Raw genomic sequence first — 27,072 nt, forward strand, 5'->3', positions numbered from 1 at the left:
CTTTGCTGGCAATGCGGGGTTTGGGAAACACACATGGCAGCTGGCAGTTGGCCCCTGGAGCACGGCATGGCCGGGCGGTGCCGCCCGGCAGAGCTGCTGAGCCGCACACCCACGGCCCAGCCCTTTGGGCACACGGATTTTACGGAACAAAACTGGTGCTACTCGAGCTGTGGATCGAGCTCTGAACCGACTCTGGCATTTCAGGCAATGCTAACACAGTTTATAACATAAGAAACACAGTAAAAGGAACAATCTGCACAAGCTGACAAAGTCCTTCTCGGCACACACATTTAGGAACAAATGAAAAACCACAAGCGTGGACAGAAGTGCAGGTTTTGTACTGAACTTAAAGGACAAGCACACAGACCCCAGCACTTACCCCTGTCGCCTGAAGATGTTGCCTAAACTCATCCATTGTTGTGTTTGAGATGCTCATGTCCCTGAACATTCCTTCCAGTTTTGACGTGAATTGACATCCACATTCAGTCTAAAATCACACAAAATAATTTGTTGTACCAGCACTATGAAAATAAAGCTTTTGATAGGCAAACTACAAGACTAAAGCTAGTTTATAAATCCCCAAAATTACATTTCTGTACTTTTACTGGAATTTCCATTTGCATTACATTCAGATCTTAGAAAAGTTTCCTATCTTATATAAAGATCTAACCCTACACAGCTCTTAACTTGCTTTCCTTCTCTTTTCTCCATTATTGTATCTTTGTTTTAGCTTTCTAGATCATATTAAAAAAACTCTGAAAGCTAATCAAATCAAGACATACACTTCCACTTGCTTTGACCACAAGACTGTAAAGGGAAATGAACACTACTTATATCACAAGGAAACTCCTGTTGTCCTAGGACTGTTTCATTTGAAGGCTGTCTGCAGGTTACCCAGCAAGATTCCTAGGCCTCGTGAGAATCAGGGACATCTGCACACAGACAGATGTGCACAAGCTGATGCATTTCAGTTGCACATACAGGACTGTGCGCCCATTTCTAAGCCATACTGTGATACAATGGAAAAGGAAGCATGTTAGCTTCAGCAGTTCTTAAGAGGGTCCTTCATGTCCACTGATTCATCTTCCAAATGTGTGCCTTCTGAATCACCAGGCTAAAAGTGGTGGAGAGGTAATTGAGAAAGAATTAATACTGAGAAATTTGGAGAAATCTGATACAAATAGGCTTCACTCACTGATAGAATATAAACATAAAAATTAAGGATCAGTGAAGTTTGATTTTAGGATCCCTCTGCTTCAGAAGTTCTCTAGTTATTTGTCATGCCACTTAGGAAGAAGCGGCAACAGAACTTCCTTTAAGGTCTGTTCAACTTCAGGCTTTACTTTCTTCTCCATCTCTTGGTCTATTTAATCCATCTCTTGGTATTTAACCAGCTAAGGAAAATGTGTTTCTAGAGACTGATATGAAGGTATTTTTTTTCCAAACTCCTTAACCAAAAAGGAATTGAGTATTATCACCGGTCTGCTGATGGAGGCAACTAAAAAACAACACCACAAGCAATAATAAAATTGCACTGTGAATAACAGAAAACCTGGGATAACACACAGTCTTATCTTCAAATTCAGTCACTGCAGTTGTCCTATTATTGAAAAAGTTTTAAACGTACAAAAAGATTTTATTTTCTAGATTGCACTCATCACAGGGGCTTTTCAGTACTTCCTTCCTTTCAGTTCAATGAAAATATTCGGAAAAACCCTTTGCATTTTCGGTTGAGGCTTTCAAAATCAACTCTGTATTTAGCACCAATCAAGATTAATGTTATCTATACATCTCATGTAAAACCAGAAGAAACCATATCTATGTAAAATAAAAAATAAAGAGAAAACCCCCTAAAAAGAAAGCAAGTACTGTTTTACCTTTAATTTGGAGATCATATTCTTCTCAGAGTCATCTGAAACACTCTTGTTTGTGAGAAGTCTTCTTGCCAAGTGCTGCTTGTAATAGCGTTCAAAAACATCTTTCTCTTGCATAAACCTGAATAATACCATTGCCTTATCCAATATAGTTTCTACTTCTTGCTCTGTTAGCTGTAAAAGAAATAATTTGTTGGGTTTTAATCTTCCAGCACAAGTGTCTTACACAACCTACATACTTAAAGTAATTCATAGCAGCAGGTGGTCTAACAGTAGCCAACAAAACTGGTTCACCATATGACTGACAGCCGAAAGAACAGTGCACAAACTTAATAAAGTGGAGTAAGAAATAAACCTAAAATGAAGGGAAAGGCAAGAGAAAGGGAGAAGGGAAACACTGAATGGGTAGAATGCCTTGATAAATACATTAAAAGTTCCTGTGTAAGTTTTAAAAAACACTGATAGAAATCAGTATTAGGAGTATGAAAAGTTAATTTGGAATGAAAGCTTTTAAGATTTGTTTTGCAAAGCCCGTCTAGTGCCACAACAAATAAAATGATTATTTGTTTTATAAAAAAATAGAATTTATTATTTGATTACCAAAGCGTAAGTTGCATGCTCTAATATTCAGTTTTATTGAGAATAACTGAAGCCTCAGCTGAACCATCCGTCCAGTTCTGGGTTCTGTACCTCAGAAAATTACATGAAAGAAGCAAAGACTGAAGGCAACAGACGTACTTAGATGACAGATACGGTAATAGACCCCTGGTATGTAAAAACAGCAAAAAGCTGAGAAGTCAAACCCTTTTCCCTAACCAAATTAATTTTCAAAAGAAATTATTAGATATTGAGAGCAGCTTCCAAACTATAAATATATTTAAGGAAATTATATGTAAGGTTTCAAAAGAAGGGAGCTGCAGAATCTACTACAACCCGACTGTTTTTTGAGGAAGCATCTGCTAGAAGTAGTTTAGGTATGCTGCTTCAGAGGGAGGTGACATGCCACACAGATCTTGTGCCTGATTTTTCTGTAAGTTTAGATCTGAAGTATTATGAGCTCAGATGTGTTATACATACCTTTTTAAGGTAGTACTGTCATTTCTCTTAATATAAAAATAATTCTTAGAAAAGTAGCTTAGTTTAATTCAATCCAAGTTTACACAGCAAAAAGCATGATATTTTGAGTTGATTTATACTTACTCCCTTGACTCCCTTTTTCAGCTTATCATCAATAAATAATGAGAGGTACTCTGGAGACCTGGAGTTGAGGTTGAGGAAGTACTCAAAGTCACCCGCAATTGTCTGCTTGAAGAGCCGATCATTATTGAAAGATTCTTGAAGAAAGCGATCAAACCTACTCTTCAAGTCCAGTAAACCCTTTCAAAAAAAACCCAAAAAAAAACCAACAAAACCATTTTCACTGCTATGAAGTTGTAAGCTGGGAAACAATAATAATAGATGAGGCAATAGACAAGACCAGATCTACAGTCAGAGGTTCTGCAATGCTCTCTGTTCAGCATCGTTAGAAACTATCTGAAATTTTGTTTCCATTTTTACATTTCTATTGCTGCCATGAATCTCTTATAGAAGCAATTTTCAGATAAACTGGCTAAATTATTGGTGTCAAATACTGGTGCAGTTTGCTGTAATACACTTCTCAGATTAAGGAAGCTTTTTAAACACCCTTGTTAAACAGGTTGATTTCCTGTATTTTTGAATCTGCAACTTAAAGGAGGTATTTGTTGCACTCATTAAGCCTTTTCTATTTCAAACAACACAGACAAAGTCAGTACCATAAACACAGCATCTGGGAAAGCTGAGGTTAAGCACCCATTAAGTGCATCCCTAGAGCTACTCAACAAGTTTTCTCCTAAAACACAATGCAACAACAGGCCTAAACTTGTCAGCGTTTTTGTTTCCCTCTAATTTAATCCAGGGACATGTTCTGCATTATTAAAAAAAAACTGCTGATTCGGAGTCACTGGGCGCATGTGAAAGTTGGATACAAGCACCAGGAACCTGAACTGAACCACTTCCTCTGAACTAAACCATTGGACTCCTAGCGTCATTTTTAGGGTTTGCACCATCTTCACCCAGGGTTAAAGCAACTGCATATAGAAGGTGAAAGCATCTTAAAATCACCTGAGCACCTTGCTAAGTATATATGACACACAAAGGTTATAACAGACAGTATTTGGCAGGCAGGGGGAGGAAATTTCACTTGAGAGTTAGATTTGTAATGGACAACCACTGCCTGCAAAAACTGTTCAGGTTAAATGGTATTTAAGTCTCTAGGTTTTTAAGAAATTATTCATATGCGGTTACTTAAAGAAGCCATTCAAGAATTACTCAAAGAAGTAGTAATGTTTCTTAGGAACTCACCATCTCACTTAAAGGAATGATCTTTAGACAGGCTAATTAATGCGTATTAGAAATTTTAAATTCAAAGTAAATCTCATTGTCTCTCTGTTTACCAAGGTTAGCTCATGTCTCCTCTCCAGGAGTACACCATCTGAACAACCTGGTGTTAAACAGGAGAAACTATTAGTACCTTGAATTACAAAAGCATTTCAACATCCCTTCAAACTATTTATACAAAGTTTTTAATCTAATCCCCTGGCAATGCTTGTGCAATCATCTCACCAATTATGCTCAGGGTGATGTCATGTTGTGGAAGCAGTGCTGAGCTATGACGGAGCTGTTTTTCTTGATGGTTTAATGCAGCTTCTATGTCTGTCTCCTTAGTGCTATTGTCCATGACAGATTCATGTGAACATGGCTGAGATGAGAAGAGCAAGGTGGTTTCTCAATTCATAGGTATTTCTCTCTGCTTCCATCACCTCAGTGGAAGTGGTGGATAAGCCTTTTTGGGGGTTTTTCAGTAACTGAATGTCAATCCCTGCCCTGGGACATCTTCGTGAGATGCTGGGGTCCATACTGAGGGGCTGAGCTCTGCCAAAGCACATGGGTATGGCTGCAAGTCTTCCTCAGCCTCTTCGCCTTTGTGACAGGAAACCTTGATAACAGCGTTATAATTAAGTTTCTATATCTATCTTTCTCAGTTGTATTTTTTATGATACCTCTTTAGGCCCATGAGGAGTGAAAATTACTTCAAAGTAATCCAGATACTTATTTTCCACATCATTTGCACCCCTCCCCGCCCCCCTTTTTTTTTTTCCTAAATCACACCACCACAAATTTAAGAGTCCTTAATCATTACACCTAATAATTTTTTCAAGGGCATTCTCTCTTCCTTTTACCAGGCCTTGAAGAGGTGATTCTTGTTCAAGCCTGGTAAGAAGTTTTCTTCAGCACTGCCAGAAAATTAATAATCCAATCAAAAATGTTTTTATACTCAAATGGCTTCTTCAAATAGTAACCAGTTCTAGTGCAGTTACTGTTTTCAAACAGAACACCAGAGACTGACAGACATACAATATTACATGTTTCTCACTAAGAACAGACACAAGGACTTGAACCACACATTTTTAAAAACCTCAATGTTTAATGAATACACACCTTCACATTAAATACAAAACATCTTCCAGCTATAGAAACACAGCTTTAAGGTTCAATGAACTCTAAAGGCTTTATATGCAAATTTCAAACCATCTTCTCAGAGACAATGGAAGAGAAAAGATGACAAAAAGTTCTGAAGCATATTTTGTGATCTTTATAAATTAATGGTACACATCACTTAGTGAGAGAGAACAAGAAAGAACACTCACATCTTTAAACATACAGACCTGTTCTGTTTCTCAGGCAGACAGAGAATGGAATGAGTAATTTGTTATGACTGATAAACACTCATCTCTCAGTCACAGTTAAGCTTGCCATGAAATATTGCCATGTGATTTTTGCCTCAATAAACACTGATAGCTAATGTTACATAAAATTAAACAAAGTGGACACTATAAAGCTATTTGCCAGCAGATGTACAACTCACTCTGGAGACACAGCATTTAGGGAAATCCAAGAAGTTCCCAGCAGTTAGATAATTAGGCTGAATATGTTGTTTATTAAAAGCAACTACTAAAAGCACAAAAACTTAAGTTGCTTGGAAAGCACATACTAAGTAAGAGTTCTAAACATATCTGAAGGTTCAGGGAATGTACATTAAAAAAATGTTTAAATTTAGCTTATTAATAACAACCCCTTTTGAATCAATACTAAGCTATACCTTATAAATTGTGTAGGTGGTGAACTGCTAATACAGGGAATGTGGGGAAGAGAACGACGTTAAATACTTTAACTACCTGAATGTAGTCAACTGGATTCTTTCCTTCTCCCTCTTCAGAAACCAGTGCTTTACCTTGCTCTCTCAGGTATGAGCTCATGCACTCACACATTGTCTTCAGACCATTTGGCACACGGCTGAACAACTTGTACATACAAGCAAGGTCTGCAAACAAGAATGAGACATTATGCAGGACACCTCTGTGTGTTACACTTCTGTAACTCATTCATCTCAGAGCTAAAGCTGATAGAAGTTCAGCCACTTGAGCCACAGAAAGCATCCTGTAACAGCTCAAGCATAAGATTCTTCTAATCTCATCTTTCCTTCAGCCCTGACAACATGCTGACTGCAGCAGCCTCAAAATGAAAAACAAAGACTGTATTCAATTATTCTAGGTTGTCTGTAGCAGGGAATCTGTCATTGCTGACCTCCAGGCAAGCAAAACATGATGCTAATGCTAAAGGATAGTGAACCTATTAGAACTTCAGCAATATTATGTTTTCCAGTGGTATTTAAGAAGGTAGCTCCAAAGATTATCATTCCCAAAATCAAGCACTGTATCAAAAGTTTGGTGGCTTTTTTTTTCTTGTTTATTTTTGGGTTGGTTTTTTTTTGTTTTTGTTCTTTTAACTAAGTTAAACCAAATAGGACAGGACTAATGAGAAGCTTGTTTTTGCATTAAAAGCAAAACCTGGTAAAAATTTGGAGTATAATGTATATTTGTCTTAAAGCCAGTCATATACTTTTACACTATGTTTCATCCACCTAAAATACTGAGAAGTGGCTTAGGCTAAACATTGCTTTCCAAAAGAACAATCCATTCTTGTACGTTTATGCAAAATCTCATCTTCACAAAGCAGCATTTACACTCTACTATTTACCTGAATCAAACCAAGGCCTATAAAAGTTAAACAAATTCCTGTATTTTATTAATAACCTTCAATATCCTTGCACCCTCAGCCTGAAGGTTATCTAAACTGGATATTAAAGAAAAAGCGATTAAGTATGGTAAAATCTCTTTCTCAACACAATAATTCTTTTTTTACAGCTAGGAAATGTGCTCACTTTGTGCTCTGAATATCACCTAGTAATTGTGAAGCTGCTTTAATGAACAAAGGCCATTAATCTACGCAGCAAGGCTGCTCCCCATTCTCATGGCTTTACTGTGAGCACTCATTTCTAAATATAGATACTACAATCACTCTCTTCGTTATGCTGCTTTAGAAACTTATGCTCTATTTCCATAATAGCTTTCATTCAGTCACTCTCTCCCACATTAACGTCTATCAGGGAAAAGCAAATGAAGCCAAGCCCTTCTGTTTCAACCACTTCCTTAGAAACGGCCAACTCCTTTCTGCAACAATGCTCCCTCCCCAAGAACTGGTCCTGCAATACTTCTGTTTAAGTCTTTTACACAAGTATTTCTTAAATAACTGCCTGTGGGCCAAAAAATGTGATGCATTTTTACAAATACATATTAGAGGAATGGAAGTAATAAAATGGCTCATGGACAACTGGTGACAAAAACCACTACAACAGATTTGTGCTTTTCTCATGAGATACTTGGTTTACCAAAAAAGTACCTGTATCTGGTACTAAATAGAAACAAGTTAAGTGTATGGGCTCTGTTTTAAGAGCCATCTAATAGTCACTGAGTATTCTCAGATGTTTGCAAAACAGAGTCACTAAGTGTTTCCACAACTGCACAGGAACACAAATGTTAAGCTTGACTTATCCCATGTTTAAAAATAATAAACAGTATCAGAAGCATTTGTGTTTCACCAGTGATGCAGTCTTACCTTCTGTCTTCCCATTTTTCAGCATATGAACTAGCCCAGAGTTCTCCATTTCCACTATAGTTTTCATATGCTTGGAAATAAGCTCCCTCTCAACAACTTTCACAATGGGTTCTTCTGTTGATTTATCCAGACAATGCATCACCCGCTCTATTTCTTCATTAATTCTAGCTTCTACTTTCTTTATATATACAGAAGCACTGTTTTCAGCTAAAAATTTCTGACTTTCCATCTGTGATTAACAAAAATTAATACTTTAGACATTTTTGTAAAGGGTAAAAAGAAAACATGTCAGATCAGCATTTACAAGCAAGTTCAAATCAAACACAGCATGTCCAACACATCCAAGACTTACATACACACTTAACACAAAATAAAGGTTCTATTATGCTAAATGTGTTACATAAGGGGGTACATGCAATATAAACAAGGTATTTTTCATACTAAGGCAACCCAAGCCAAGCTGGTTTCTAGTTACTGACTAGGGTGTTAGCCACAGGTTCAAAGAAAACAAAGATGGGGAAAGGGAAGGATCAAAAATTCCTTCCAAACATCAGTTTATGGCTGTTCTCATTTTCTTTACTGACAATGCTGAGCACATTATTTCATGTCAAACTGTTTTTATTCATATTGGTCAGCAGAGTCTTTGGAGAAAAGATGTCTTATTTTTCAGGCAGAGCTAAGTAATAGAACTTAAAAGAAAGTAATTATTTTTCTTAATTTTATATAAGCACTTATGAAAAACAGAACACAATGACATTTAAATGGCTGTGCAACATATACTTCTGCTTTGCAAGGAAGTTTGGAGGATCAGAGCATATGACAGCTGATCCTGCATAAGAACTGGGAGACTCACAAATTACCTTATCTAGGTATATTTTAACATGATTTTAAAATTTCTATCAATTTCCAGCAATAGAAGATCATGATTACACTCAACAAGCACCAACTGGCTTTCCTCCTCCAAGTATCTTACAAAACAAAAACCTCACAAAATATTTGCAATGTATTATTTGGTGGCTGATCAACAATTGCAGAGCCACTTGGATATGCTTAATTCCTTGACTTGGTTTATTTTATTACAAAAAATAACTCACAAATGTAGGAACTATGAAGGAAACAAAGTTTCCTCAAAAGCAGTTTGACAGGTTTCCCAGCCTCAGTTTGAGCCTTTCATGCTACTGGCATTTCAAAAAGACTGGGGGCAAAGCAGAGGTAGACTAAGTTACATGAAATAGCCTAAAGCAGGCACAAGATTAGCATGATGATTACTTTATATGTTATTGGCACCCATGGCTCAAAACTACATTCAAATTACACTAATTCTGTAAAATCTGTGTTACTTTTTCCTGCAAAATTAGTGACTATTTTTCTTATTTCGTTTAATGGAGATGGACATACTCTTCAAAAAAGCAACAAGTATGTTAAGTACCACCAAATCTGACAATTCCAGACAGTAATAATAACATTCCAAATATGGTATTAGAATACTGCTGTACCTGAAAAAATTCTGCAGACATCTCCAAAAATGGAGCCTCAAAGTCTTCTTCATAGACTGACCTTCCTTCAAGACCTAGAATCATTAACATCTGGCAAGCATTTCTTATTGCGCCTCTGCCAAAAAGTAAGTTGTTAACAACTTGAGAAATCTACGTGCTTGTAAGACAGAGTACACAGCAGAATAACAACTCATAACACAATATTAGCTTTAATAAAAAGTAGTAATAGAAAGTCCATTCTAATCTGTTCAGTACATGACATTTTCAAGAACACTACAGCAGCAAAATTGTTTGGTTTTGTTCAAAACTAAATAGCTGACAATATTTATTAAGTATTTTAAATGCAATGACAAGGACACAGGTCTCAAGTTCTACTAAGTCATAAAATGATGAAGAATATATTATAACATATAAGAAATTAACCCAAAATACTACTTCAAAGAAAACTGCACACATAGGTCAGAATTGAGCAATTCAAAACAATTGCACACATGGAAGTTGCTATGCAAAGTTTGAAGCTTTTGGATGGTTGGCTGTTTAAAAAAAGCCAACCATACAAAAATCTAAAAAAAAATTTTAAAACCCCCAACTGAACACAAAATAAACACCACCAAAATTCAAATATATCAGCAAGTTAATGAAAACAAAATAACTGCATCTAGAAAAAGATTCCACTTTCTGGCAGCAGGGGACAATACACAGCTGTAGCTGGGGAGTACTTTTCTTTTCCTAAATTGCATGTTAGGCAATCTTAGTCAGAGAACTGCAGCCAGGGTAGCAAGGAGTTTACATATCCCTACATGCAACAGCTGTTCTGAAACTGGAGAAGCACAGGAATACTTGCAAATCTGCAGCTCCTTCAGCTGCAGTATCTGCAGTGGGTGGTACAAAACTTCCACTTCTATTAAACCAACCAATGAAGCTGAGAAACAGACTTAAAACTTAGAGATGCAACTAAACTGCTGAAAAACAAACCGATCAAAACATGAGGAAGAGGAATTGGAATTAAAAGAGGAAACATCATAAATAAACGAAAAGGTACAAGAAAATTAAACAACCTCTAAGTACAGGGGAAATACAAGGTAGCAAGAGGCGGAAAATTGTCAAAACTCTGCTTTGTGATCAAAAGCTCTGGCACAGCGTGATAATGGAGACATTTGATGAAAGTTTTAATAAGAAACCGTGAGATAAATATTGAAAAAAATATATTTCAGCATAATGGTAAACAGGGAATCTTGATAATCTAATACACAAAGAAATACGTTACTCCAGAATACAGAGAAATTTTAGTTGTGATCACAAATGTGGTCTTAAGTAATGAATTATTTGTGTATGTTTCTGAGTCACTCTTTAAAAACTGACAGGTATTATTTACAACCAAAGACATTCACTTACAAACATCTTACCTGTCTACAACTTCTCCTTTCCTCTCTCTTGCAATCATATCCAGGAGAGTTTGCCTCAGGTGATCCCTGATGCAGCCATAACGTACAACTTGATCTCGAAAAATTATCAGGCCCAAGTTGTAGACATTCTCCACATTGTTTTGTTGCACATATACTCGGTCCTAGAACAAGGGCATAAACAGCAATAAAATTGGGAATTCACTGCATCGATGCTATTGAAAAGCACAAGAGAGCAATTATTTCTCTGTTGTGGAACTATGACCAAATATATTTTTTCCCTGTCTTAACAGAAAGAAACTATGTATACCCTCAAAATTCAAAATCAGTCCCATTTTCCAAAACTTCATTTACACTGAAAGTTCTACTTGGCTTAGGAGCATAAGCCCAGCATTTATGACTAAAGCATGCCAGAACAGATCTACAGCCTTCCCACTTTTTAGTCTGGGTGCAGAGGAATCTCCAACTACTGACTAAATCCATAGCACTATCTGCAGGAGGTTTTACTTACCTACTCAAACTCTTCCATCCATCTCTTTCTGATCTTTAAGACAAATCATTTAATTTCCCTCACCCTCAGTCTTCCTACCACTCCTTTTAGGCAAAAAATAGTCAATATTCAGTGAAATTTCCTGAAATAGCATCATTAGATAAAGAGCAGCAAATATAGAGCTAAAACAAGAAGAGTTACGATCAAAATCTTTATGGATTAGTACTGCAAAATTGTACATAAGGACTTCTGTAGACATCCTTCCTTCCACCCTCCCCAAACTCACTTTCTTTCAACTTGAGCAGTATTTCAAAACCTTATGTTTCATTATAATCTTGCCCATACACACTCCCCCCCTCAAAAAAAAAAACAGAAGAGGAAGAGAAAAAAGTATTTTTACGTTTCAATGTAAGTTTAAATTCTATCTCCCTATACAATCTCCGCCTATAGGAAGGATCAAGTTCCTCAACTATCCATTTTTTATCCACCTACCTTTAAAAACCAATGCTGATCCTCAGATCAGCATTTAAAGACTGCATAGCCCAAAATCCATCATACAAAATTGACTGAGAGTGCTAAGCAGACCCTGAGTCTCTTACTGCTACCCAAACAAATGCTCCAAAAATTTGTCTCTCCTTTCCTCTCTCCCAAATCAACTCCGAAAAAAGGAAGGCTATTAACAAAGTCACTAGCAGGCAGAAAATGCATGTATTTGATTAATAGCCACAACTAGGTCAGACCACTTACAACAATATTAAGAACAGAAAAACTGAGTTTTTACAACCCCTTTCTGAGATAAGCAATCATTATTTTTGTTAATTTCTGTCAGGGCATAATCCATTCCTCTAATACCATAGTTTGGGCAATTACTAAAAATACTGCTCTGCTACCATTTAAGCATCAGGACAATGACATCAGAAAAAGATGCAAGTTTTGTACCCACTCACAAATCTGGCTGGGATGAGGTTCTATAAAAATGTACATAGCTGTAACAAAACAATAATACTAAAAAAAAAAAATCAAATTCTATAAAGGATGATGGTCAATTTACTTAATTAAGTATAAAGATTAGCTTCTCCCCTGGTTGTATCACTATCTTAAGTGCTTTATCACATTCAGAATTAAGAGTAAAGCTACTCAAACACCCGGAAAATGAAACCATTAAAAGAAAAAATAATATGCTTCAGACGGTGGAAAAAGTATTTCAAAACTGTGTGTTTACATAAATTCCACAATTTCAAAAAATAAGAAGGAACAGACAGCACACAATTTAGCAGCTGAATTCACATGGCAAAATTCTTCACATACTAACTATATGCCAGATTCCCACTTGGTGACCAGAGGAAAGCAAAACACTGGGTTCTGCAATTAATGAGTGATTTCCCACTCTCTGCCTTCAGACAGGCAGCACTTAATTTAAATGAAAAAACAAGACGGGAACAGGTCAGATATGCCTATTCTGTGGTTTCTGAAGCACGCTCAGCTGTGTCTCAGAGCAGAACATTTACTAATTGGTCTCATGAAGTCAGTTCAGTGACTTGTGGTGGGCTAGGTCTTTGGAATAGGTTACTTTTGGTTTTCTGTTATTTAAAAACAGGGTTGTTTATTTTACTTCCTTATTTACACACTTGCATCAAGAACAGATGTAAATGTGATTCTCAAGTAAGACAAACTTAAAATACATTTTCAAAGAAATGAAAAAGCAAATTAAAAAGTAGCGTCTAATACTATATAACTTGAAGAAAAAAGAATAAAATTATTATTTCAAAAAAATATTCAGCCCTCTGAAGCACAGGCAGCAGGGTATCTAAAAGGATTAAAGCCACAGCCATGACTCATCTACATAGCTTCTGTTGTGGCAGTGCTAAACAGTGCCATTGTGAAATAGTAACTCCTCTCAGTTTATCAGCAGCCTCTGTAGTAAGCCAGACCTCTCTACAATACCCAAACCAGAGCAGCAACATTAACACTTCTAATCCTGCTGATTTGCTCATCCTTGGTAACAGATCACATTTGCGGGAAGCTCTCCCAATCTAAAAAAAGAATCACAGAAAGCCCCATTTGGGAACAGGTTTGACTGACAAGGCTACACACTACTGAACAGAAATCACTTCCCACGGAGAGAAGCAGTGGGTGCGTAAAGGTAAGAGTAACTTTCAGGAGACAAGGATGGAGCTTCAGACAGCAATTATCATAAATTACAAGCCTGCTTACACTGCAAAATAATTCTGATCTGAAGTCACTTACTGTAAGGTACCAATAGCCACATTTTACCCATCTCTGCATGGATGCACTGCCTGGAAGATGCAGCAGCCTTCAGTATACCCTTGAGTATATAGTAAGTGTCTTTGATCCTACTTCTGGAAATAAAAATAATACGTCTCCCTATTACCTTGTGTGTAAGCCATGGACAATGAGAGTCATCTCATTAAAACTCACATATCCAACCTGTCAGTGCTGGCCTAAAAAAAAAGACACCAGCTTTGCGCACAGCAGAGATGAGAAGGGAATGCTCTGCCCTCTGAAAAATCCACAGCTGTATTTGCAGGAGCAATTGTTCACTTCTGACAGTGTGTAACTGGCACTACTCATACGCCTGTAATGCAGCCAGGGGTGTGACTGCTGAGCTCGCATAGCTGAAATTGCTTTAAATTTAACAAGCATAAGTAGTAAAGAAGAGACACCACAAATCCAGTTTAACCCAGTTTCCATTAGATATTCTAAGAATACACACACTCACACTGCTTGAAGAAAAGCCCAAACAACTCCACCTCCATTGCTCCCATTCCACAGAGCAGCTGAACAAACCCTATTATAGGTATATTTACCTACACTACTGCTGTGAGGCTGAATTGCAGATATGTCCAAATGTACTTCACTACTTCAACACATCTTAGTACCTCACTTGACTTAGGAAAGACGCTACTTAGCACATGACTTTACTGCTTCGGTGCCTCACTGCTTGTTGCAGACAGTGCCAGAATTTACAGAGTGTATTACATCTACTTTGGCACCAATTACTGCAGCCTGAACATGTGAAAAGGACGATAGCTCATGCTATATCCTACAAAATCCAGTGGAACTATGTAAACTTGAAATTCAGTCAGGGAAACTGGAATGTCTCAAAATAATCAAGACGAATCTTTATTGTGCAAAAGGTTGTAAAACCTCACACTGCACCTGCAACAGAACTGAAACCAACAGACTTTTACCAGAGAGTAATCACAAGAGACAAGGCAATACACAATTTTAAAAACATATGGCAAACTTGAGAGTGTCTTGTGGAAGAGGTTCTGCATGAACCATAAAATCCTGCCATAACCTCAAACAGCAAGTATTCTAGTCATTAAGCATCATAATGCACAAACCCCACTGTACAAAACAAATGCCTTTCTAAAAAAGATGCATTTGAATTGATTTTTATTTTAAAAGTGGCAAAATTAAACAGGAAAGAAATAAAGGTGGTTTGGAAAGGTGTTTGTTTTGACTTAAATCATACAGGAGCCAATGGGTGAAACAAAGCTGGAAAACAAGCGTGGTAGTAAAACAGATACGGTTTAGTTTAAGATGTAAAATCACTAGGCTGAAGCAGGAATTCAACAGAGTAAGACCAGAATTCAAGAGGATGTTAAATGTTTTACTTTCACTGATGTCACAGTGTGGCCTGTTGGGCAATAGGTGCATTTCCTGAAACTGGTGGGTAATTGAGATGGCCTACAAAATAAGAGAAGGATTGGGTCATGCTTTACTTACAAACAAATGATAATTGCATATACTTCTCCTGGTAGAACACAAGCATATCAATTTACAATGCCTGGTGACCGAGGTTATACAGTGTTTGGTGCTTTTTTTAGGTAAAATATTTTTAATGTCAGTTATATTAGATTTGCTTGAATAAAAATGTATAAATTACTTCTGATATAAGCATATCATTATAAACGTATAGGTCATTCAGACTCAACATCAGAAAATAAGAACAAATCATTCCTTATTTTATAAAGTTCTTGAAAATTGTTTCTTTGAAAAGCAGCCAGGTCTGACCTTTCACAGGTGCTTTATAATTTTGTGATACTGGCAGCTTTTCCAAACCTTTTGAATGAACACATATTCAAGACTGAAGTTTCTTATTCTTAGTCTCTTTTGAATGAAGAGAATTATGTTTAACTCAAGAGAACATCCTAGTGACAAAGGTGGAACTGCAAATCTCTGAAAATAGTCCTCTTTTAAACCACTGCTTATACTTGAATTTGCAATCAAAGCATGTATTATTGACAATTTGTCTTAAGTACTTTCAAGTCAAAGAAAAGGAGGGAGTCTGCCCATTTGTATTAGGTCTTCACACTAGATAGTTCTACCTAATAAAGATTAAAATTGTAACTATAAACCCCATATTCCATTACAGAAGTTTAACAAACAAACATCAGTGCCCCTAAGTTTAAGTAAGCATTTTGAAAGAAAATTTTGTTCTATTTTTACTATTATACTATAAATATATTTTATTGTGGATGTTTTTTTTTTTTTTCTGTGGGTCTTATTTTGGTACAAGGAAAAAAAAATCTGTGGGAGGCAAACAATTAGTCAAGCAGAGGCCTCAGCTGAACACCCACTTGAAATAATTAGGAACTGTCAAACAGCACACAGAAGGCTATGTAGTCCTGAGATCCCCAAGCTTGTTTATTATTCTGCTCTGAATCTAAAAGATAACCAATGAAGTTCAATTTACACTTGTAGGAATTTTGCAGGTTTCCATCTCCTGAAATTTTGGTGAAACAGAAAAGGCTTGTTGGATGTTCGAACAGCACTTGCAAGCTTCAAAACAAAGTCAAGGCATTGCTCTTCTGTGCACAAAAAATACTTACGAAATGGCTCTCCTGTCCCTCCAGGAGTGGTAACTGAAGCAGGCAACCCTTCCTCAAAGAAAAAATATTTTGGCCTTTAATATACTGGTCAACCCACTAGAACAAGGAAAGCTTATAAGCCAGTTTTCTCTGCCACTGTTTGAAGGATCAGAAATGTATTGATTTTAAGGGCAGCAGATAACATTGCATTATCCATTACTTTGGACCATCCAGCACCTCCTGTGCTGAACTATAATATTTGGCTAAAATACAACAGCCACTCCCCTAAAAGCTCTGGATTCCATCTTCTAACCTTCCTGAAAATTCACCACTACCTTTGGTAGATTAATCTAATCATTACCTATTCTTGAATATGCCTAGATGCACATAGCAGCAATTGATTTGTATTTGTCCTTCACAAACAGATCAAGGAGTCCAGGATCTCTCACAGCAAAGACAGTACATCTTCAAAATAATCTGTCCATCTGCCTTTTGGCATGATAAGACACACAAATCATTCAGTGTCACTGAAGGCATTTTATCCAGCACTCTATTTTTTGATATGTGGTCTTTTACCTACTGAAATAAAACAAACCAACTCCCCCAACATGAAGGCCAGTAAATCCATTAAAAAAATTATGTTTGTGATTCTGTAATTACTCCAAATTATTTAACTTGTACTAGCTTATTGACCAAAGAGGATTTCACACTGAATACAAACGTGGTCAATGTCACAGCATGAGATCTTTAACAGCAGTAAGGCAAGATCTTAACTCCAGTTGTTCAGCAAATAGAGTACAATTCCAGTCAATCTGCTTTTTGGACCAAAAAAGTCCATTATTGTCTGTCCTTCACTGTCAAGTACTGAATCAATTATTATATTCAGGATGATATTTTGGAGGGAAAAAAATTTACACAAAGAACACAGCATCTCAACACTTCCTATTGAAGTCAAAACCTTTGTCTAGAAGCTAAGCAAAAATATTCTTCTGCATCCTAGAACACCCCCAGCATTATGGGAATTTTAATACATACAAACTATCTAAAGCATAACAATCCAGACACAAAAATGTCAGGCCCTCTCTCTTAAAAAAAAAAAAGCCTTTTCCATTGGCTACAGGTAAGAAATTGTGAGCATGCAGCCAAAGATCACATTCTATGTACACTGCTTAATCTTCTGCACAAGTTCTTCATGAACAGCAAAGGATCCAACCAGAAATCAACATTCAAGGACACACACTGTACCCAAATTATCCTCTTCATCCTAAAGCTTAAAGAACAACTACACTTGGAAGTTTCAGGAAGCTTTACTTTCCACAGCAAGAAAACATCACGAGCTGAACAAACACCTAAAATCTGCCAGAATGGGTCTGACTAGCTTATTTTGTAAGAACTGCAAAGTTCAACTATTTTTTAGATCAATTTTTCAAGTGATAATGAGATAACCTAAAAGATGAATCCAATTACAATTTTTCGAATGCCTGCAGCAGTCTTGCATGCACACAAAAAATTCTAAACAAGGGACAGAGAGCAGTCTTTGGAAAAAGACTGGTAAGCATGCCTTGGTTTTCACCCCTCTAGTTTATTTGCTTGGATTTGTCAAAGAGTAAATTTACTACACTGTTAAATGTGTGAAATAGCAGAATACCCACCATATACATCAGAATGTCTCTAATCATCACCATTGCTGTTTGATGATCATTCCACGCTTGGTTTAGTGTTTGTAGAAAGTTGTTATTCAAGGAGTTTAACACATCTTCTCGCACCTGAAGGAAAAAAAAAGATGCATTGACATAAACTCAAGTCAGCTTCTCCTGCAGCATTTAAATCTTAAACTTAGCTTCAGCACAAAAATTCTTGCTCCTCTGTGGATGTGAATTGTGCGAAAAAGTTCTTGCTTTTCCTGGGTGCTGACTATCCCTACCTCTTATTTCCCTTCTGTGGAAAAATAAGTAAGAAAAATTATGCTAAAAACAAGAGAAACAAAATAAACACGGGTTTTAAATTTCAAAGGAATTCCTGAAATCTCACATGTTAAAAATAGTCTTTGACAACTCCTCAAAGCTTTTATTTCCTGTGTTGTAGTGTTTCAATTGCTGGTAATTTTACTATCACAAGTAATTTCAGAACATTGGGTAGCAGCAGTAAATGCTACAAACAGGAACAAGTACAGGTGGAAAATGGGCCATAATGACATTTAGAGAGACAAGCTGAGATAGCATAAAGATATAGAAACAACAATTCTGAAAGGAACCAATTGCTTTGTGAAGACCAGACTCTTACATTAATACCACCAACAAGAATTCATAGAAAAAAGAAAGTCATCTTTGTTTTTTATGAATCTATTTTCAATTTGCAAGTTGATCTGTCTCCTCAACTTCAGACTTCATGCCTCTCTGCCACTACTCTCCCTACTAATAAAAAAACCCATCCAGTTTCATATTTTGATTTTACACAGTAGGCATACACTGCAGTGCTCAAACTTGAAACTAATGTCAAAGAATGTAAAAAAATTGTATCAGAGTTAACAAAATGTGGGAATTGACTTTAGACATAACATGCAAAATATATTCTGCCCGCTGTTGTAACCAAACAGAATATTCACATTTATAGATTTGCACGGATACTTGGCTGATAGTGTAAATTTCAGTACAGAGGATCATACAAGGAAACAAAACACACATGCCAAGCAGCCACAAGCTGCACCAACATCTCATGCAACCACCTCTTCAACCACAGGCCTCATTCTGTCATTTCAGTTTTATGAAGTTATTAGGCCAAACCAGGGTAACAATTCTGTCTGCTACACTACTAGATACACTCACAAACTCAGATGAGCAAACTAGAGACAGAGCATGGCACATCATCCAACACAATGGTCTCAAGAAGCTCTGGAAACTAATCCCAGTAATATTCACCTTGTTACTGCATCCAGGCAACAAAAGTATGCCTAGGTTGTTCAAAGCTTTCTTACATCTTCAAACACCTACTCTGCAGACCTGAGCAAGGCCCTCTTCCTTGCTTTTGGAAAACAAAATATGCAGTCATAAGCACTGCTTAGCTGCCTCATTCTTTCTGATCACGATCATCATTTACCCTCTTGTCTCCCAAATGTGTGCTCTGTTGTCACCCAATCTCCATAGTTTTTAGCCAAAACAAATATGCATTAAAAACTTCAGCAGACATACTTGTGAAGAATATGCAGAATCTCCCAGAACAAGAGAAACAAACATGACATGGTTGCTTTCACTTCTTTGGTCAGTTTGGAAAAACATTGGAAACATGATTTGGTAGCTCATCCACACTGATAAAATTTACCAAAGCATGATTAGATCATAAGCACAAATAACCAAGGGTAGTTATTGATCAATTTTATGATACCCTTTATTTTAACAATGCAGAGGCAGTGTGCTTTATAATTGCACACATCCCACATCCATCACACTAATCCTGCTGGGCTAGCCAGTGCCAAATCACAGGCCAACTGGTAACAAAAGGAGTGGATACTTGCCACGAGGTAGCAGTGACAACCTGCTTCCAAGCAGACACCAGCATGCTCTGCAATAGTGGCACTTCTGCTCCATATGGTATGCCACGTGGATTTCTGGAAATGGGCTTGAAATTCAGGAATGGGTGCTGTACAACAGAACTACCGTCAGAGTTTCCCTGTGAAGCTTCTCAATGACATTCTTCTAGGTTTATTTTAAACTGCAGAGAGGTTTGGAAAGCCATTCCTTCAGCTGCTACAAAAGGCAACCAAACTATTGCCAAGCAAATTATTGCTTACAAAAACTTTCTAGTTAACAAGTGTTCAACACACTCCTTGTATGGGCCATTAATTCAGCAATACTACAGGGAAACTGCTATAATGCACAAAACATCTTAGCCGTGCAAAGGTGCAGAGTCACACCACCTTGGTAGAATAAATGATCTGAAGTAAAAAAATGTGTATGCCCACACTCTTTGAACAAGAGAAGAGACACAGCTGCTACACTGCCAAAGCCTTAGAAAATTTCAGTCTCAAAGATTTTTATCAACAGAATATTACTTTCAATGAGCAGAGCTGGTAATGATTTCTGTGACAATAATTGCAGTTACAAAGTAAATTGAAGGGAAAGCCAGCTTAAATAGGACTGTCCATTCACAGATTCACTTGAAAATAAATTAGCAGCTTCATAATATATGTAAGATCTTCTTACAGTTGGAGCAAGGATGAAATCTTGCATATAACTTCAGGCTCAACTGTATTTTATACTGGATACAGCTCTTCAGGAAATACAGAACCCTCCCCCCAAATAAGAGTAGCTTGTTGGCATAAGCTTTCAATACCTTTAAATAACTCTTTATTAAGTGTACATAAAGAAGACTTATGGTCTACTATTTCTTTCTTACAGTGCCTGGCCTGATGCAGCAGCACAAATAGTTCAGTTATGTAATTTCTACTACTGTAAAGACAGCTAGAACCTCCTGAGGGGAGCAGCAGTACAGAACAGCACTTTCTGAACTAAGGCCTCAAGCTCTCAGAACTTTTACCATCATTTCTTTTAGAAAAATCCAAGTTGTCTAAAAGATAATATTCTAAAACCTTAGGAGTCCCAAGTAGGTTAATGGATTGACTACCAGAAATGTCTCTTCATCCCTGCTGCTGCTATCCTACTGCTGAAAGGAAAAAACAAATACTGAAGAATACTGAGGATTCTGCACTGTAACGTACTTTTGAGCAATTCCCTCGCATCCTTTTGCCCTCCATATAATAGCAGACTTGCTCAAGATCATCTGAAAACATCATTAAGAGAATATAAAGGCAGATAACACTTCATACATTGTCAGTCAGGCTCACAGTACACTCTAATGCTCAGTAGATAATTTGCCTCCTACACAACTTCTCATGTCATTCCTCCCTATTTCATTGATGTTATGGAAATATTTCAAACTCCCTGATGGAGATGACTCTCATCTCTTCCTTTTCTCTGCAACAGTAAGAGCAAATTTTAAAGCTTGCAAAGAATCCCAGACATAACTTTTTAAGTCCCAGAGTAGACACACTTCTTTCAGCCTATACCTGCACAAGCACTCCACAGCATTCCTTCTGCACTGAACACTGCCACCATGACCAGCTCTGTGCCCTCCTGACCAAATGTGTTCTCACATGCCTGCCTGTACTGTTATTCTGAAATAGCAGGTACTGGACAGACCCCTGAGGGACTGATGGCCATCGGGACTCTGAGCCATTGACCACAGCCAACGGGTGCAACCACCCAACCAATTTCTTATCCATTTAACTCCACTCATTGAATCTCTCTCTTTCCAATTTAGACAAAAGAAGGTTTTGGGGGGCCATGTCAAAAGCTTTATGGACATCTAGAGAAATTACATCTGTAATTCACTTATGTGGTCACTCTTCATAGAAGGCCACTGTGCTGGCCAGGCAAGACTTGCCCTTAGTGAAAGACTTGCCCAAATCACCTCCCTGTCATCCATGTACCTTAGCATAGCTCCTAGGATCTGTTCCATGATCCTCCCAGACACAAAGGTGAGGCTGACAGGCTGTAGCTCCCAGGTTCCTCCTCTCTACAGTTTTGAAAGACGGGTACAATGTTTCCCCTTTTCCAGTCACCTGGAGCTTCACCTGACTGCCATGACTTCTCAAATATCATGGAGTGGCTTGTCAGCTACATCAGCCAATTCCCCTCAGGACTCTGGGCTGCACCTCATTTGACCCCACTGATTTACGCATAAAAGGAACATTAAAAATATTATCCTGTAAACTTTTTAACTTCAGCTTCTTTTTTTACTGTAACACAAATGATGTTGCTTATCATCCAATGGTTTAGAGAGGAGTAAACTAAGCTCTGTGTGTTTTAAAAACACTTAACAACATTTGTGTGAAGTAATAAGACTAGGCTTGAGAAGTGTGAAGGAAGACCATCCACATCAAACTACAAGATTGTCAATGGGCAAGAAAGGGAGAAATCTGTGAAGTACCAAATGCACAGGAATTAAATACTTGAATTAAGATGAAAAGTTTCAATACTTTCAAAATTCAACAGTATTTTTAAATAGCTCTACATGTACTATACTTAAAAATAATGATGTCAGTACACAGGTAAGGACAAGTTTTAGCATGTTCTTACCCCACAGTAAAAACAGGATAGTTCAAGACAGCTGACTTCTCTCAGTGATGCAGAATACCTGGCTCACTAGTGCCGTCATCACACAGCCAGAACCTGGTGATTTGGAACTACAAACCATTGGGGTCTGCAAGTCTAAAACCAAGCATACTTGATAGTACCTCACTTGCATCATCTTGTCTTGATCATATTTGCACCTATTATTTTATTTACAATTAAACAAGCTGTAAAGACAGTGCACTGTATAATGTTTTCTTGTTGAGAAGTTAAATACTTCTCATTAGCGTTTGGTTATTAATTAAAACGCTGAATAAGCACAACTTTCACCTGGCAATTAAATAAGCATAAAGCACAAATACAATTCTTAACCGTGCCTAGCCAAAAATGAAGGCTTGTGCTTTCCAAGCTTTAAAACTACTTGTAAAAACAACTGAACATACACACTGCCTCTACCTAGTCTCTTCATCTATTGTAAATTAACCAGCATGACTGGAATACCACAGGAACACAGATTTTTTTCTAAAAAGATAACACGGAGATGTGGGCAGCAAATGACAACTGTGACTCAATGATTAATGCAATTTCAAATTTGGGGTTGGCTCCTCAGCAGTGCTCCCTGAACTGAGTATAGTTCTTCAGTAAAATCTATTCATCTGAGAACACTTCCATTTTTATAAAAATTACGAAATTTAATGAACAATATTTCAGTTGGCAAAATTCCCCTCTTCTAAATTCCAGCATCCATCACTGATTCTCTGAATAGAAGTCTTATGAAGACTTGTGATGAGAGCATTTATTGTTCATTAGCTACTTAAAATTTACCAGAGAATTGCTCTTGGAAAGAGACAGCGAACATAAAAGATTTTGCTAAAATTTCTATGAAAAAAATGTGAGGTTAAACAAAACTTTTATCTATCTTACAACAAGTACTAATGGCACAAACATAAGATGTCATTATAGAACTGATCCTATTCTTGATAAACAATGCACTTTTTTTCCCCATACTTCCATCTGTAAGTGCCTCAAAATAACGTGTCTAAGCAAACATTCAAAAGGGACAAACAGTAGCTTTGATTCTATATAAGTTTTTGTTATTGTTCAGAAATTTTTGGCATAAGTCACATTTTTTTCAGTCTTTTCCTTGGATTATTTAATTTATAGGCTGGCATCATCAGAATAATTCAGCCTCTTTAACTCTACAGCAATTAACTACTAAAACTCAGTTAGCCTTTCAAAAAGCTTTGGTCATCTATTTTTATGTTACCCACACATATGAATATAATTTGATTAATCACATTAAAGATCAGAATACTAGATCATCAGATAGAGAAGATTTTTTTTAAAGCATCAGATACAGGAATATTAAGTATCAGAAAGTCACTTCTCTACACTGCTATCTGTGCAAGTCCCCTCAGCCTCTGCACTGAAAGTACAAACTCAGAATCTTCTGCTCTTTTGTCAGCCTGCCACAATCAGCACTTCAGAATAATTAATTCTGCAAATGCGTAATTTAAAATATACAAAATAGCTAGGAAATAAGATAAGTTGCAGAATACATAGGAACAAAGATAAAAAACCCCCCTCAAATTAAACCAGGATAAACTAAAGCCTAGGAATAATAAAAGTTTAGTGTCATGATTATTAAGTGCATAGGCACATACAAGAACAACGCACAAAAAGCCTCAGCCATTTGCCACATTTTATATGAATAGTACAGATTATGAATGCACAGATAATGAAACCAGAAGTGTTTGAGAGTCACAGATGTGCTACAATTATAGAAAAGAACTGCAAATTATTTAGCCACTTCATACTTCATAGAGGATGTCTCCTCTGGCACAAACAGTAAAAAAGCCCCACATTCAAAGCAGTTTCAGACTGTATTTGTCTGGACCACACCTTTGAAAACTAAGATTGTAGAAAAGAAATAACACATTTCTCTGCCACAGCAGTAACTCCGGTTGGAATGCACAAAAAAGTCCCCAAGCACCCTGCATTATTTAGCCGTAAATCTCCCATCCATTCTCTGTAATTCAGCCAGAAGTAATCATCCAAGACACATGATGGTCTCTGACTTTCCTTCTCAGATCTTGTAAAAACAGGACAAAAACTCAGATACTCCATCTGAACCCACAGCCAGTATATGGGATCAAAGTGGACACGTATCTCCCTGCTATGGATGTTTCCATGAGGAGTAAGGCAGGCATCTCCGATAGGCTTAGAATCCTACTGCCACTAAATATTATCTGGAGTCCTAAAAAGCGAGTGTTAACTTTTTCCACTTACATATTTATTAATCAATTCTAAACTTCTCTCAAAGACTAAAGAGGTTGATTCCATGGTTTAACACAAGACCTGAAGATTCCTTTTCTCAGATGATACATCTTCAGAAACAGAAAGTTTCTGCATGTCATTTTGACTGACTTACATGGTTTTGCAAAGGCTGCCATGGCACTCAGGACTTTTGCTATTGCTGAGCTGCTGGTTTTGAACAGTGCCTACCACCTCTTCAAACAGCATAATCCCAGCACAACTGTCTCATTAACTTGTGAATTAGTTCATTAGCCCATAACAAACAAGCTGTTACATTAGTATTTATTTTGTTCCACAGATGAAAAAACTGACTGGCAAACAACACAAAATTTGGCCTAAGAAAGTCACAAAATGCCACCAAAAATGCCACAAATCTTAAAAAAAAAAAAATTATCAGGTCTTAACAGTTTTTCTTCAAAAAAAGTTGTTTCCTGTTACACATTTTCAAGCGCTTCCTATGGTCTGCCTTCCATCAGTAACTTATAACAAACAGTACCTGGAACATGAAATCATTTGAGCTTGATATTAGCTCCATGCTACCATTTTTGACAGAAGCTACACAACTGCAACACAAGGTAACATAGTAAAGTTAGATTTTCTGTCATTTAAGTAACTGTTCAGAATTCTTCCATATAAAACACTTCTATTTTAATTCATAAATGGACAAACCTTGTTTATTAGATGCTCAGTGACCACTTCTCTTAGTCCAGTGTAGAGTTTCTCACCATGTTTATGCAACACCATCGTATAAGCATTTCTATACAGCTCTTCAAAACTGAGACCACTATTGTTCTTACGCTGAATCTCTTGGATTGCATTTTTCAGAAGATCCCAAATGCTGTTCACATATTTCTCATCCATAGTCATCTGTAAAAACAAAACATTACATTACTGTTTAGAACAAGAAAAAAGAATATAGATAATGAGGTAATTGCTCTGCCCCATCTTGTTGATTCCATTATCACAAGATGTCCCAAACTTTATTAAAAGAAAAACAGTATTTATGAAACTAGTACAGATTTCAAGGAATATTTATAAAAATTGTAATTTGTAAACGTTTAATGGTTTTTCATATCAGAGCTGGAAATCCCCAGAATCCAACTCCAGAGCCTTTGCAGGTGGAAAGGCAGGTAATCGTGGACATGAGTCTCTTCCCTACTCTTCTTCCACAGTGTTAACACTGATAGATATTTAACTCTCATTCCATATTAATACAGTATTTGGCACCTCATAATCTGTACTGCTTAATCTGTTATTCAAATGCTGTAAACTTCAGTAAATACATGAAAAGAAAGAAAAAAGAACGATTCAGAGGAGAGAAACTCTTACAAGAAATAGTCTCAATACAACAGCAAACTTCTATCTAGTACTTAGTGAGAATCATTTCACAGCACTGCTTTACCAATGCAAAGGTGCTTCAGTATATGATGTTTTATAGATAAAGCAGTATCTGGGATTGCAAGTAAGTGTAGCAAAAAAAAAAAAAATCAGACGTCAGTATTGCTTAAGTCTGTGATTCAGCCAAGTTTCATCGCCCAAATGAAAAAAAAAACCCAAACACTTTTAAACTGAAGCACTTTAAAAAGCAATGTTTAAAGCTAAGTTTGGTTTAGTTTATACAGAACCAGGAACTGATTTACCATTTTATAGCTAAAGAAAACGGCTGAAGAGAGAAGGGGAAAAAGCTGCTGTTGCCAGAATTACTATGGGAAGTGAAAATATCCCGGAGTCTATCAATACTGTCAAAGTAGCCTTGAAAATAGGAACTGAAAGTATTAAAAGAATAAAGAATAATAGTATGACATTATAGAGGAAAATCATGACCAGCTCTAATCTACCTCTCCTCCTTCCACCAAAACACACTAAGTGAACAGGGGAAAGATACGAAGACTAGATTGACTGCATTTGTAATCAAACACAATTATTTAGCAGAATTTTTTTCATTCCAAGTATATTTTAACATCTGTTTTCAAAATATCATATCAAGTTTTCTAGGCATGATAAATAACAATACAGCTCACAATAAAGATAAGCCATTCACTTCCTTGGAAGGGAATGGGCTTCTGAATAAAATCAAAACAAGACACACCATCTTCTATCCTGCTCATCTTTTGGAGTTTTGGTTAAAAACAAGGCTTTTTATTATAAAAATAATCCTATGGCTACTTTTTCCACTCCTCTGATACCAGATCCACTTGACTACTAAACTCTATGCACCCCAAACTTAAGAAGTGTCATTATATATCAAAAAGCAAAACCAAAATAAAATCACAAACACGTTGAAAAAATTTTAGCTCCCTATCTCCTAAAAGCCAAGCCTCAAAGTAACAGAGGAATGGTGGATGGAATGTCACAGGTCCCTCCACAGTTCTTCCTCATTCTGCTATGCACAGCATTAAAACGTCAGTAATTTTGGTTTTAATTTGCATTTGCTACATTGGTGCTTCTTCAGGGAAGTTATTTTCTACAGCCTTCCTGAACCAGCAATTTT

General features: G+C 36.8%; 1 protein-coding gene across 1 annotated transcript in view; it reads right to left on the minus strand.

Moving 5' to 3' along the window:
* The window catches only part of CUL3 (cullin 3), a 37,284-nt gene extending 11,815 nt beyond the window's left edge, over window positions 1-25,469 (minus strand). Inside the window, exons 1-9 of the mRNA XM_008638188.2 lie at window positions 25,251-25,469; window positions 17,790-17,903; window positions 10,813-10,973; window positions 9,407-9,521; window positions 7,911-8,139; window positions 6,131-6,276; window positions 3,075-3,251; window positions 1,878-2,048; window positions 380-487 (exon numbers count right to left, since the gene is read on the minus strand). Of these exons, the coding sequence (XP_008636410.1) occupies window positions 380-487; window positions 1,878-2,048; window positions 3,075-3,251; window positions 6,131-6,276; window positions 7,911-8,139; window positions 9,407-9,521; window positions 10,813-10,973; window positions 17,790-17,903; window positions 25,251-25,448 (1,419 nt within the window). The 5' untranslated portion in view covers window positions 25,449-25,469. The remainder of the gene's footprint in view (window positions 1-379; window positions 488-1,877; window positions 2,049-3,074; window positions 3,252-6,130; window positions 6,277-7,910; window positions 8,140-9,406; window positions 9,522-10,812; window positions 10,974-17,789; window positions 17,904-25,250) is intronic.
* Between the last annotated feature and the right edge of the window lie 1,603 nt (window positions 25,470-27,072).

The sequence above is a fragment of the Corvus brachyrhynchos genome, unplaced genomic scaffold (assembly GCF_000691975.1).
Source record: "Corvus brachyrhynchos isolate BGI_N302 unplaced genomic scaffold, ASM69197v1 scaffold1337, whole genome shotgun sequence".
NCBI lineage: Eukaryota > Metazoa > Chordata > Aves > Passeriformes > Corvidae > Corvus > Corvus brachyrhynchos.